This window comes from Gorilla gorilla, chromosome 5 (genome assembly GCF_029281585.2).
Source record: "Gorilla gorilla gorilla isolate KB3781 chromosome 5, NHGRI_mGorGor1-v2.1_pri, whole genome shotgun sequence".
In the NCBI taxonomy this organism is placed as follows: Eukaryota; Metazoa; Chordata; class Mammalia; order Primates; family Hominidae; genus Gorilla; species Gorilla gorilla.
The window spans coordinates 154,261,832-154,277,023 of NC_073229.2; the positions used below are offsets into that span (position 1 = coordinate 154,261,832).

General features: G+C 35.0%; 1 protein-coding gene across 30 annotated transcripts in view; it reads left to right on the forward strand.

The window, feature by feature from the left end:
• Positions 1-15,192, forward strand: part of L3MBTL3 (L3MBTL histone methyl-lysine binding protein 3) — a 123,360-nt gene that overhangs the window by 50,843 nt on the left and 57,325 nt on the right. For all 30 annotated transcript variants that reach the window (XM_055391654.2, XM_055391659.2, XM_031012582.3 and 27 more), the window contains 3 exons: positions 1,624-1,775; positions 9,177-9,253; positions 14,239-14,324. In XM_055391654.2, coding sequence (XP_055247629.1) covers positions 1,624-1,775; positions 9,177-9,253; positions 14,239-14,324 — 315 coding nt within the window. The remainder of the gene's footprint in view (positions 1-1,623; positions 1,776-9,176; positions 9,254-14,238; positions 14,325-15,192) is intronic.

The following is a 15,192-nucleotide window of genomic DNA, read 5'->3' on the forward strand; positions in this document are numbered from 1 at the left end:
CAGTGTTAACCAGTTGGTTTGAGAGCATCAATCTAATGGCTGAAATGTTCTCTGATTTAATCAAACACAAACCAGGTTGGATTACAGAACTGACAAATTGTGTCTGTGTGCATGCGTATGTGTGTTTAGGTTACTAATAGTGTTAATGGGCCAGCTTATTATTTTAAAACATCTTAATTGAGAGGATAGTGTAATTGCTGAAGTGTAACAGTGCATTGTCAGTTGGTATTCTCTGTCAAAACTTATCCCAGGGAGGAAGGTCAGTTGGGTGGAAAACTTAGCAGCCTGCTGTCTCTGCTCCAAGTTTCCTAATCCCTGTCTGGTTCTCTGATGATGACTTCAGTCAGGGATTTGATTAACTGCCTTGAACGGTCTTCCTAAATTCTATGCATTGCCAGCATACAACTTAATCTTGGGCTCTCCATTTCGTATCTGTAAGAGACAATTAATTTTTCCATTTCTAGATTACCTCAGAATACTCAAACATTTATGATCAGAACTCGGATAAATTTCAGTACTTAAATGCATAGTAAAGATTTCTGTATAGCATTAGTGCCTGTTCCATCCATTCAGACACAACTTATTCTAACATTTTCAGATACACGGCTGTCTACATTTTTGCAATGATAGTTGTATAATTATAGTAAAATGAGAGATAGCATTTATTTTGCCTAAAGTAGTTAGAATAATATCCGTATAATTGAGTCTAACAGAGGTTTTTGTTTGTTTTTTGTTTTTTGTTTTGTTTTTAGGGAAGGAATGACTTGTAGTGTGTTGTGATTTGCATAATTGGTATCTAGATATACTAGTCTATAATATGTAGACTATGTATAATATGTAGATATACTAGTCTATAATATGTAGAGATAGATAAAGATATTATTCCTCACAAAAGATTGTAAGAGATTTTATATATTACTGTACCTTAAGCACTAACTCTTACAGAACTTTCATTGTTTTTGTTCCATGTTCTGAATGACTGGTTATCTGTGGATTTCTTTAAGTTACCAAATATTTTGAATAACTGTGTACATCAACAGCCAATTCTTTTGCTGCTATTAGGAATAAAATATATCTGTAGTGTTGAGTAAAAGTTGTAATAATTTGCAGCCTTTCATATATGAAGATGACCTACTTTCAGTTGAGTACTCTTTTGAGAGATATTTTCGGAAGTGGGAGTGAATTTGTACTGACTCATGCACATTTTTAACTTGATTAAGTGCATATTTTGTGTGAATAATTTTCATTGTTAAGTCTGTAATCAAGAAAAGAAGGACAAAATATGAACTATATGGTGAATAAAACTTGCCTACCTATTATAGTTTTCTAATTAAGGCATCAAAACATATGTTAAAATTAATTATTTTAAATTCTGTGAGGTGATGGATATTTTCGTTTTGAGGCCCAGATAGCTAATTGGGTGTAGCAGTAGGACTTTTTTTTTTTTTTTTTTTATTGCTGCTTGTTGGAAAGCGACCCTGCTGTGAAACTGGCATATGATTTTTAAATTATGTGAATACAGCAGTGGATGCTGGGCCTTTGAGCAGGAGGTGCAGAGAGTGTGCAGTTCTTGCGGTTGTTAAGTGTGTGCTTATCTCTAATTAAATCTGTGTGTTTCCATAGACAGTGATCCCATCGGGCTTTCGAGTTGGTATGAAGCTTGAGGCAGTAGACAAAAAGAATCCCTCATTCATCTGTGTTGCTACGGTAACAGATATGGTGGACAATCGTTTCCTGGTACATTTTGACAACTGGGATGAGAGCTATGACTATTGGTGAGACATTTCTGTTGTTGTGTGCTTTTAAAAATTTAATGTTTATCCAAGTAAATGGTTTAAAAACAGTAATAGTGCAATGCTTATAACAAAAAAAAGCAGTGTTCTGCCCCACTTTTTCCTATTACAGATTTTTAATTTTTTACCTGTTCCATATGGGATATATTTTAAATAACATCCTTTAATTTTGCTTTGTGATTGGTATTTTAGTTGACTTCCTACTATGGAAGTGCAGTCTGCACACTCCACATTCCCAACATATGTTCACACGTATTTTAATCTTCCCTTCTTATTTTCATGCCCACCAGCTAATTTAAACATTCCTAATAGCTGACTACAAAATATATTGAAGAATATTATTTTTAATCCTTGCAGTTTTTAGATATCCTGCACAAAGTTGTAAAAGCAACATATTTTACAATTATATAATTATAAAATAATTATAATAAAGCCATTATATTTTGATTAAACAGTTGAAATAAGGATTTTTCATACCAAATTCAAGTTCATTGATTGCTGTAATTCAGTTTCCTGGTAAAAGGCATTTCTAAAGTGTTTAGTTCCTTCTAGAGTACACTTGAATTGAGAATATTTTAGAGAAGTAAGAGATATCTTTATAAAATACAACTTGTGTTATAGGGTAAGTGAATATTAACTTATATAAGTATTGCTAAATGTCAGGGAGGTTTGTTTTTTGACCTAATTTTTTAGTATCCATATATTTAAACATTCAGTAGACACATTGATAATTTCCATTACTTCTCAGATGGGATTCTTAGATACTCATTAGTTTTACTTGCATTGTTTAAAAAAGAAGAGATGTTGAAATTCATTTGCTATTCATATTTTTAAAATGCTTTCTATTATATGTTACCTACGCTTTTTGCAGAATTTTTAAAAAATGTAGACAGTTAGTTCCATGATTAGGTTACACAGACCCAAGTACGGTTGGCCTTCTATATCTGTGGGTTGCACATCCATGGATTCAACCAACTGCAGATCAAAAATATGAAAAAAGAAAAATAGCAATACAATAATAAAAAAATACAAATACAAATATACAGTATAACAATTATTTACGTAGTATAACTATGTAAATAATTGTATAAATGCTGTGTAAATACATAGCATTTACATTGTATTAGGTATTATCAGTAATCTAGAAATGATTTAAAGTATAAGGGAGATAAAGTAAACAGAAAGATGTGTGTAGGTTATATGCAATTACTATGCCATTTTGTAAAAGGGACTTGAGCATCCTTAGATATTGGTGTCCAAAGGGGCTTCTGGCACCATCTCCTGCTGATACCAAGGCATGACTCTGCTTTCGAATATTTTGTTTGTTTTTCCCAGCTTTTTTCTGCAGAGCATAATTTTTCCTTATAGGACATCTTTATATTCAGTTTATAATAAAAGTTTTTCATTGAAATACAGTCAATTTCTAACATATACAAAAGTAGAATAATAGAGCAGCCCTGCTGCAACCTTTACTCAGCACCAACAATTATCGACTTATATCCAGTATGTTTTCTCTGTATTCCTACTCCTAAAATCCCAACTCTGGGATTGTTTCGAAATCAATGACAGATATCAGAGCATTTCAGTATATATCTTCTAAAGAGAGGAATTATTTTTATTTTTAAAAACATAATAATAACTATGATATTACTAACATACTTAAATATTTCTCCCTATTGTTTTAGTGGGATTTTTGTTTATTTTTAGCTTGATGGTTTTAGGTCCGATAAGGTGTACACTTTGTGATTACCTTGCTTGACCTCGTTTAATTTACAGATACCTATTCCTTTCCTTTCTTCCTCGTTGATTGTAGCTTTTGTTAAAGACACCAGGTTGTTTGTACTGTTGAGTCTCACAGTTTGATTTGCTGATTGAAACCTCATCTTATTTACTGTGTTCTTCTGTTCCTCCTATTTACTGTAAATTGGTGGTTTTTGTTTTACTTAAAATTGTTGGGCCTGCATGGTGGCTTATGCCTGTAGTCCCAGTAATTTAGGAGGCCAAGGTGGGAGATCACTTGAACCCAGGAGTTTGAGACCAGCCTGGTCAACATAGCAAAACCCCTGACTTTACATAAAAATTTCAAGAACAGTAAAGATTTTCTATACATATTTTGAATGGGTGAGTGGATGAGAAAACTGTAACTTTGGAAACAGTCTAAATCTGTCCTGAATCAAACCTGTTTGTCTCCTTCTGTGCTTGGTGGACTATGATGATGGCACTACTAGGGCGATAACTGGGCTCCAGGCCTTTTCTTAATAAATAACGCTAAAACAATGACTAGAATCTGTTGAAATGAGAATATTTTGTTTTTAAAGTTAGGTTTATTTGGGGAGGATTTTTTTAAAGCTTTTGCCTGATTTGAACAAAATAGGTGAATGTCAGTTTATTTTTGTGGTCTCGTAAGTATTACAGTGTTTTAAAGGTATAAGTTGCTGATTTGACATAAGATGTGTTGCCTTTGAAAACATTCTTGTGGAAAAAAAGTAAGGCGAGAGTCTAGAAGAATTCACCACGTTCATTTTTCGATGCCAAATGTCTAGGGAACAAACAGGAAGGATCCTGGGTTCTAAAAAAGATCCTGGATTCTAAAAAGATCCTGGGTTCTAAAAATACAAAGAAAAGAAAAAAATTGATCTCTTTTAACTCGAGTTTTGTGCTTTTATGAGCACAAACTAATTATTTTTAGGATGGAATGTACTTTGAGGATTACTTAGACTTCCAGCTACTGACATGAAATCATTTTTTGTTAATTGTCTGAAAACGAAAACAGGGTGTTTTCTTCCTCAACATGCAGTTAAGATGCAATGGAAATTGTTTAAGTGCTCTGGAATTTCTCCACTTTTACTAAATATTATGCTCTTTGATCTTTGAATTTTGGAATGGTTTTTATCTGCATAAATTACTTAGGTATGTAATTGAGGTTACAGATTGGGTTGCCTTTCCCAATTTAAAATAGTTTGGAAATGAGATATTTTTTGCTTTGAATTGAATACTAATTCTTTATCTCTTTTTTACATTAGTGGGAATTTGAAAATATATATGTGTCTGTATACATTTGTGTTACTACATGTTTAGTTGCAATAGAACATTTCTAACTTCCAAAGAGGAACATGATAAAAATTTATGTAGGACTGAAAAAGTAGCTTTCTATGAAAGGAAAATAGCATATATTAGAATAAAAATGGCTTCACCTCTGGGTTTCTTCTGTGCTTTTGTTACTGATAGTTGGTAGCTGTTCGATTCTATCTCCTTGACAGTTGTTAGATTTAGGAATAATCCTAGATATAATAGAATATTGCAACTAGAAAGGACTTTAGGGACCCAGGAAGGTAGGTCAGTACCACGGGGAGGGTACCTGCAGGTTACTGCTGCCCTCCCGCCGCTGCAGCCTCTTTCCTGATTATCTGCCTGAAGGTTGGGCTCTGGGGCAGAACACAAAGAGAACAGTCACCTCTTTTCTTCCAGGCACTAGGAAGGAACCTTTCTTTTAAAAAATGTTGTTTTCATGTACCCTTGTCTTTTGGGATCCAGGAAGGATTGACAACAGGATTTGGTCCATTGTTTAGTAGAAGGCCTAAATGAATGAGGTTGCAGCTTCAGCCATTTTTTATTCCATTGTACTTTGGTGTCCCAGTGGAGTCAGGGCAAAAATTAGTAACAAAAAGATCTATGAAAAAGAAAAGGGTTATTAGTGAATTAGAACAAATATAGCAGTGGGCCTTTTCCTGATTGCCTGTAAGTGTAGTGTAAACTTTTTTTTTAGAGATGAATCTCTTTTACATTTACAGATTAACAGCAGTAGTAATTTTATGTGTCTCCCTAAAATCATGTTGAAAAGTTGTCAGTTTCTTAGAGCAGTGTCAGTTAATAGGCTTGTCACTATTTGGTTAAATTTGGGAAGCACTGGTTGGTGGTGGTGATGGGAAGGCCGTGGAGATGAATGGAACCTGGGCTGTTCTGAACTTCAGCTCTGAGGGGCTCATGGTCTGGGGAAGGAGAGAAACTAAACACCACTGTCTTGGCTGCAGGGCTAGATAGTGGTTATTGCTTAATTTTTAGAACCAACCACTTGGGTGATGGCACTTGGAGGGAAGGACTGACTCAAGCTCACTGGAGGGCTCTTGGGGAGGGCTTCTTAGAGGACATGGGGATTTGAGCTGGACCAAGAAGGAATGGGTACTTAGAGGTTGGGATGGAATATTCTTGGCTAAGGAAAGCACTTACTTGTGTTTTGGCCCAGGGGTAGGATGTGTTTGGGTAATGGCAGCCAGTTTATTCAGTGCATTACTTTACACTTCTAAACTTTAGTTGTCTTCTGAAAGGGATTAATAATAATACCTGTCCCATCAGGTGTCGTGGGGATTAAAATAAGAGTTTTAGGAACAGAAACTGATTTGCAAAAGGTTGAAGAGCGATAAGGGATATTAAGCAGAGAAGTTTAGTGCTGAAGGCAAATGGATTATTGCTTAAGAGGAAGTTGACTTCTAAGGAGGGTTCCCTGCACCATGAGCATTTTTGAGCTTGGTTTTTAGGCAGAAGGCAGGAAGCCACTGTGGAGGGAGAGAGTGGAGATTTCTGAAACTATGGGTAATACAGGTGGCACCAAGTCTCCTAGGAGCAGCTAGCCTCAGGAAGAAATAAACTTTCTTTTCACTCAGCCTGGAGAAAATGAAGAAGTAAAAGGAAAATTTGATACGAGGGTGATGAGATGCTGTCACCTTTATCTCTTCCAAGTATTCGTTGTGTTAATGAAAGATTTTAAGCTTGAAGCAAATTAATAATATTTCAAACAGCTACTGTGGGTAATAGAATTGGACATGAATTAGGGATGGAAAGGATCACTTGATGACTCGGGCTGATGAGGTTTGGGGTTTAGTAGTAAAGTGCAGAGTAATGGAGGCCCTGAAGAGTTCACATATAAGGGGAGCCAGGAGAGTTGGGTACTGAGTAATAAATTGGCAGAGTCATCATGGTCTGTGTTATAGGCAGTGAAGAAGCCAAGTGTCCTGTATTTCTTCAAATAATCTAAACCACTCTTGCTTAATGGAGAGACTTTGATGTTTTCCATACGTAAGCATCTTGCAATGTTCTCCTTTGACTCTGCCTGAAACTGCAGAGCCCAGCATGTGTGCATTAGTTTTTGTTTAGCTTTTGGCTGTGACTGACAAAACCAGAATCCCTTTCTTTTCTACCCAAGTGCTTGGTGAAATCACTTAACCTCTTTGATTTCCATAAAATGAGGATCTTCATGTCTCCTAACTTTATCCTTATAAGCATGGATTTTTTTAAAAATAGGTTATTTCTTTGGTTTCTGGCCCTTTTAGAATTTACTGTCTGAGTCTCATTGGGTCTTAGCAGTCATTATGAATAATTTGCACTTACACATGAAATGTATTTCAAAAATTTGAAATGGAGACTTCTTTCGTGATATACATAAAAACCCAAAAGAAAGGGAGAGTACAGCAATCAGTGTTCTGTCATACTTTTTACCTTTAGTTGTTCTTCATATTTCTTTTCAGTTACGTTTCTACTTTTGAACACTAGATGGGACTAAGAGATGACTTGTTTTACAATAGTAGCAGAAGGCTGTCACAGCCCTCCAACTTTTGAGTGAAGTGTTGTTTGCTTATGAAGAAAATATAAGTAAAATAGATAAAAACAGTAATATTTTTATCTTCTCTATTGAGACAGCTTCTTTGTTTTAAGTGGTGACTTTGATCAATATCTAGATATTATTTAAACTTTATATTAGATTCAGATGGTACAAGAATGAGTGACCATTAAGAGACCACAGTATTTTCCTTAATTGCAATTTGTATATCCAGCAAAATCAAAGAGTAATATTCAGTGTTTCTACTTTAAAATAAACACTGTGAGTCCGACAGATAATTATAAAAACTACTCTCTAAGTTCTATTAGATTGAGAAGGAAAAAATTAAATATTATACATTTGTTATTTTTTCATTTTTTATGATGCTATCTATGAATTAACATCCTTCCCTAAAATAAAGGCAGTAAGACATTAGTAATAATCCATAACCAAAATGATTTTTTAAGGAAAACACTAGGATATCTGGAAGTAGAGCTCCATAGCCTTGTTTGTATAATTTATAAAAGTGCATCTTAATGAATTGTGTATTAAAATATCTTTTATGAAAATATGTATTGTAAAAAATATAGTGATTGCAGCATGAACTTGGCATTGACCTAGCAGTGCTTGTTTTTTTTTCATATTCCTAAAATAATGACCAGAAAAATAGTTTGTGGTAGGAACAGTATGAGATAACAACTGAATAAAGGAAGAAGCCTTTAAGTATTAAGGAAAAGATATTTTCTACTGAAGTAAGTTCTGAGAACCATCAGCATTCAGTAGTGGTTACATGAACTCACCATGTATTATTGTCCCAGGCTGCGCCTTTAGAAAGTTTGGCTTGGTTGACTGTGTGCTAATCTCACCCACTTAGGATATTTTATAGAAAATTATTTGTTTCACTATTCATAAGACTTCCTTATTCCCTGGAAACTCCAGCCACACTGTTACCTTCCTGGCTTTCTGCCTTCTGGTTTCCCATCAAGAGGGCTGTGTTGAGATTTCCTGATCTCAGTATGGACTCAACAGACCTCCTAGTTAGTATAGCAAAACTGACTGGACTCCTTGGCATCTTCTAGACCAACATTTTCCAGACTGTGTTCTGCAGAACACTCGGGTTCCATATGATGTTAATAGGCTGAAACATGTTGCATTTTGAGAAGAGGAAAACATGGCAAAAGTATGACTAGGAGCAAGGAATTAGATGTACCAGGTACGCATGCTGATAAAGAGGCTTTGGAAAAATAGTTGCTTGACTGTAGTAGAGATGACAGAAAGGAGAAGAAAGAGGTAAAGAAAAGAGAGTAATAGTTTGTCTTAATACCTGGTCTCTGTTATTCTAATGGGTAACAGAAATAGCATGTTGGTTATTAAGGATGATTGGGCTTCCTGCCTTTGTACATTTACCCTTAGCGATACTGAAATAATTTTAGTTTTCCTATGTACACACAGTCTAAGTTTATTGTTCCACATGATTTTAATGAATCTAAATTATAAATTTTAATGATATTATGTTTGCATTTTTGCTGTAGTTGAAGTTACAGGATATAACAAAATTTGTGGGGAAAAGAAAATTGCATGGTGTCAAATCCATATAATGTTTATCTAATAAAAATCCACTTGGTATTAATATATTAAAAAGTTCTTTGGTTTAGCATTTTTTTCCAAATTAGATTGTAATAAATAGAACTCTCTGTAAAGTGTTCGTGATCTCTAGTTTTCTTTTTATCTTACTAGTTTTTGTGAGTTTATCCTGATAATTGCAGTTTTTTAATTTGTGTGACTTACAGGTGTGAAGCATCAAGTCCACATATTCATCCAGTTGGTTGGTGTAAAGAACATAGAAGAACCCTTATTACTCCACCAGGTGTGTGTTTTTTAATGTGTCTAATACTATTCGTAGACTTTAAGAGTAGGCAGACTTTTTCTGTAAAGGGCCAGATAGTAAATATTTTGGCTTTGCAGACCATGCAGTTTTCTGTCACCACTACTCAAAACAGTTGTAGTGCAAAAACAGCCATAGACAATAGGTAAACCAATGTGCATGGGTGTGTTGCAGTAACAGTTTATTTACAAAAACAGGCAGCCAACCTGCAGGCGTTAGTTTGCTCACTGCTGATGTACTTTCAACTATATTAAGTATTGCCTTAGTTCATAACAGAGTCTCAAATTTTGTCTTTCTTGGAAAAAAAAAAGTTCTGTTTTAAAAGATTTTTCATTTCTCAACTTGAAATTCATTTCTAGACTTTATATTAGTATATATTTAAATATATTGTCTAACCATAGAAGCAAATTGTCTAAGGCTTGAACAAGTCCAGAAAAATGGATAAGAGGGACAGCATTTGTGTGTGGATTGGAGACCAGACTTCATGTCAGCATCAGTCCTCACAGAAGCACAGTGTTCACATTTAAGTGAGAAATTGAGGCTTTAGATTTTTTTACTTAGTTTAGAACTCACACGCTCACTTTTCCTTTTTCTGTCGTGATTCCTGGTTCCAAAATAGATTTTGCACCTTCATGCTAGTGGTGCCTTTGTGTTCTCTGAAGTTTTCAGGCGCTTCTCCTGTCTGCCTCTGGTCATAGAGCCTTCTCAGCTCATTTTCTGTCTCTTTAACGGGGAACAGTGTAACTGCTGATAAATAGTGTCCTTGTTTTATATCATTTTGAGTTTATTTTATGTGCTAAAGAACAGATTCTGCGGTTTCTTCATAATCAAGACAGTGTATTTGTGTGTACATCACTACTCAAGGGGCCATGGCCACTCCTGGTATGAAAAGACAGGATCATCAAACTGAAAGCATCCCTGCGCAGTAGACAATTGCTTAGTGGACCCTTACAGGAGTAATGAAGATTGCCTTTATTACAGAGAGAGGATGAGTCCTGGGTTTACTAGGAGCTGTTTTCGAATGTAGCCTGCAGCATGTAAGCTGCAAGATTGGAGAGCTTCAAATTCTATTGGAACAGCTGGTTTCATTTTTACGTTTGTCTCCAGTTCCTTGATACAGTGTCTCACTTAGAGTGATCATTTACTCACTCAGGAGGACCTATCATTCCTGTAATAGGCAAGTCAAGTCCTATCCACTCCCTGAGTTTTCTCATATAATAAAGGGAGGAAAGTCTCTGTCTTGACTTATTTACAGTACTATTTTGACAGTGAAACAGCATTGACATAAATCATGTAGGGTTAAAGCAAAGTATTGGCCAGGCACCTATGGCTCACGCCTATAATCCCAGCACTTTGGGAGGCTGAGGCGGGAGGATCACTTGAGCCCAGGAGTTCAAGACCTGCCTGGGTAACATAGTGAGACCCTGTCTCTATAAAAAATTTTAAGTCAGCCAGGTGAGGTGGCATGCACCTGTAGTCCCTGCTGTTTGTGAGACTGAGGCAGGAGGATTGCTTGAGCCCAGGAGTTTGAGGCTGCAGTCAGCCAGCTATGATTATGCCACTCCACCCTGGGCAACAGAGCAAGACAGTGTTTCAAGAAAAAAGAAAAAAAAAAAAAAAAGCAAGCAAGCAAGGTATTAATGGTTTCATGGTGCCAGACGTAGTGCTGCCTGGAAGATTTCTTGTATTCTGCCTTCCTTTGTCTGTCCTGTGGCTTACAAAATAATAGTGGCCAGTGATTGCCATGGTTGCTTCTTTGCCACTATCACCATCTAAAATGCTGTGAGGATCCTTTTAGATTTCCCAGTTTGTTATCAGCCCTTCTTTCCGTACCACCATTTTTGGTCATGATCAGAGATCTGATTAATTAACAATGAACCAGTGAACAGCAATGGGTTCCTGGTTATGTACCCTGGAAGGAGTGGTGTAAGGCGTTATTGCTGACTTCTTAACATGAGGCAAAGAACCAAGCCATCTATCTCCTTTCCTGGACGTTTATAATTCAGTCGAAGAGAAAAAAAAATAGCTTTTTGACACATTTTAAAAATTCAAAATTGCATGTGAAAATACCAAATACACAACAATATGAATATACATAATGCCATTACAATAGTAAAAATGGTAAATTTTATGTTATGTATATTTTGCCACTATTAAAAAATGCAAAAATGAACAAACAAAACTGCCAAATTGTGAGACTGCTTTATTGGGCATGTGCTGATGCTACTCTTTGCCCCATAACAAAAAAGACACCCTTTCTCTGATCTGTTTTCTCTAAGGGCAGATTCCTGGGTCATCTCTGATCTGTCTGAAAAGAAGGATTCTAATCACTGGGCTTCCTAAGCAGCTGCTTCCTTCACCCCCTGGTACTTCACAGATTTCTCCATCCACTAAGCTGCCCTGTAGGCCACCACCACGTTTCCGTTCTTTCTAAACACGCAGCCTCTCTTTATTGTTCTTTTCAGAAATTAAAATCTTCATGCCTTTTAAAATTATTTTTATTTTGAATTATCCAAATTATACATTAATGCATGCTTGTTTTTAAGTTTAGAGTGAACTGCAGTTATCTCTATTAATATTTTAATGGTTTGTCCTTATATGTTTCCAGGAAAGCATTTTTGCCTATGTGAAGTCGCACACATGCATGCATACACCTCAGTTTCACTTAGTAGAATGTTCTAATTTAAATTGTTTAAATTGTGCAAGATGTGTTCCTTAAAAATGTCATAAAATGTATACACAGAACTATGTTTGCGTATTAACTCCATTTTTTTTTTTTTTTTTTGAGACGGAGTCTTGCTCTGTTGCCCAGGCGGGAGTGCAGTGGTGCAATCTTGGCTCACTGTAAACTCCGCCTCCTGAGTTCAAGTGATTCTCCTGCCTAAGCCTCCCGAGTAGCTGGGACTACAGGCACGTGTTACCACACCTGGCTATTTTTTTTTTTGCAATTTTTAGTAGAGACGGGGTTTCACCATGTTAGCCAGGATGGTCTCAATCTCCTGACCTCGTGATCCACCTGCCTTAGCCTCCCAAAATGCTGGGATTACAGGCGTGAGCCACCGCACCCAGCTGCATATTTACTCTTTAAACATTTTATTTTGAAACAATTTTGAATGTACAGAAAGGTTGCAAGAACAGTGCAAAACTCATCTATACCCCTGACTCAGAGACCCAGTCAAGTTTGCCAGTTGTCCTAGTGATGTTATTCCTAGCAAAAGGATCTCAGTTGTCAGATCCCTCCAGCTTCTATTAATTAGGCTTTCCTTGACTTTTATGACCTTAATAAGTTTGAGGATTACAGATCTGTCATTTTGTAGATTGTTACTTAATTTGAGTAGGATTGGTATTTCCTCATGATCATACGAAGACTGTGCATTTTTGGCAGGAATATCATAGACATAGTGCTGTGTTCTCATTTCCTTCTCTCAGGTGGCTCATGATGTCAGTCTGTCTCTTTACTGGTTCGCTTTTACCACTGATGGATCAAGATGGTGTTTGCTAGGTTTGTCCACTAATGGAGTTATTTTTTCTCTGTAACTAATAAGTATTTTCTGGAGAGATACATTTTCTGGAGAGATACTTTGAGACTGTGTATCTCGTCCCAATGTCATTTGCTAGTTTTAGCATCTGTTGACATTCCTAGCATGAATTATATTATTCTGACAGTGCTAAACTATAATTTTTCTTATTCCATCATTCCTTATACAAAATTAGTTGATATTTTCCTGCAAAGAATAGCTTTTCTTATCTTCCTATTTATTTGTTCAATTTATCTGTATCAGTGTAGACCCATAGATTACTATTTTTATCAGTGAGTTATAATTGATTGCTAGCATTATTTATCTTCATATTCAGATTTTCTCAGATAGTAACCAGTTATAGCCCCTTTAGGCACATTTCAGTGTCCTTTTGAAATGTTCTTATCATTTTTTGAGAACTTCTTATTTTCTGGCACAGCTAGGCTTATCTCATACTTTCCCTGACCCCATCTAGAGTCACCCATTTCTTCAAGGTTCCATGCTTCTTTTTAGGAGAGAATATTTAGAAACTAAGATCTGAACACTAAGTGTGCTTATTTACTACAAGAGTGTTGATGTTTCCAGGCCTTTCAGCTGATATAGCTAGGAAATACATGTGTATAAATATATGCAAAAATGTATATGTCTATTTCTGTGTCTGTTTATATATTGAAAACTGTGAATTTATGCCATTAGTTCCAATTCAAATCCAACACATCAGCTTCATTCTGGTTTCCCTCAAACCTGGCTAACATTATCTCCGATATATTTGCTGCTTTTCTCAGTCCCCTTTATGTGGCTAATTTCTCACCATACTGGGCCACTGTTTATTCCTGCTCATGCCTACCTAGTGGATTTGGGGCCCTGGAGGGAACAAAAGAGGGCAGGAGGAAGGAGAAGATATTTTTACACATTCTATTAATAATGTTACATCATTTGTATGTGTTTGTTGGAACTAACAATATGAAGTTATATCTGGAATTGTTCACATATTAATATATATAAATCTACCATGTTCTTTTTAATAAGTACTTTCTGCTTAGGTACATTTTTTTGCACATTTGTATATTGAAGGTCATTTAACTTACTTAATTTTCACATTTACAAACAATTGTGTGTTGCCTTTATTGCATATGTCAGATTTTTCTAGATTCTCCAATACAAAATTGCTAAAGGGTATTTGTGTGTCTGTCTTGTAAGACTATCCTTATCTGAAAATATAAATTATATATATCTATAAAATTTTCATTTTAAAAGTAATAGAAAAATAATGATCAAGATGAAAACAATTTCATTATTACTAATAGCTCTGAATGTGTGAGTAAAGTTGTCATGTATATATGAACATAATTTTCTAGATTATAATATTTTATAATTTTTGTTGGACAGTTTGTTATTCTTGCTATCGTTTTGGTTAAACCTCATAGGATTTACATTTTTCTTTCTTAGGTTATCCAAATGTGAAACATTTTTCTTGGGATAAATACTTAGAAGAAACCAATTCTTTACCTGCTCCTGCAAGAGCTTTCAAAGTGGTAAGATGATACATTTTATTAATTTGCGTGGATGAGATCATTTATTTATTGAAATTGAAGAACAGAACAAGATGGTATTAGTAAACCAGAATAGGAATGAGAAAAAAATAGAGCACCAAATAAGATGTTTTTGAATTTTTACAATTTTTAAAGTCAAAATTGTTATTGGGATTTTTGTTGTTGTCATCCAAAAAAATGCTTTGATTTTGGACTTTAAAGTCTCCTTGGAAAATAATTCTGCTTGATTCGATAGCATGTGGGGCCAGTTGTTGAAATCTTAAAGCAATCTTCTGTCTTTTTCGCTAGATATTCTAAAAGACCAGAACAGAATATGAAAATATTTTTCAATAAAAACTGATGGATAATTGATTTGGATTTGTTTATGGCAAGCTGAGATGCTGGGTTTTTTAATTTTATTGCTGTAAATCAGCATGTTTAATTACCAAAATACAAGATCATCTGCTTTTATTACAGTATCTTTCTAACCCAGGGTCATTGCTTCTTGCATATAAAGTATTAAGATTCAAATGAACCTCATTTCTATGCAAGGAAGGAATAAGAAGTGAAATATATTTCTCATTTTTTCATCTCAAATAGCTTGCTTTATGATTTAGATTTCTCATGAATTTAACAGAAAAGAAAAATATATCAAATATTTATTTTTTTAAATGTGTCATGATTAGCTTATGATAAATAATTTTCTTTAAGACATCCTTTTATGTATAAATTGCTAGGATTTTTAATGTTAGAATTAATTATGAGGTATAGGTCCAAATTTAGAAGAAAGAACATAAAAAAATTTTAAGAGCAAAACCATAAGGCATGAAGAGAAACTATATCAAAAAATGTGTGTGATTTCATCTGATAG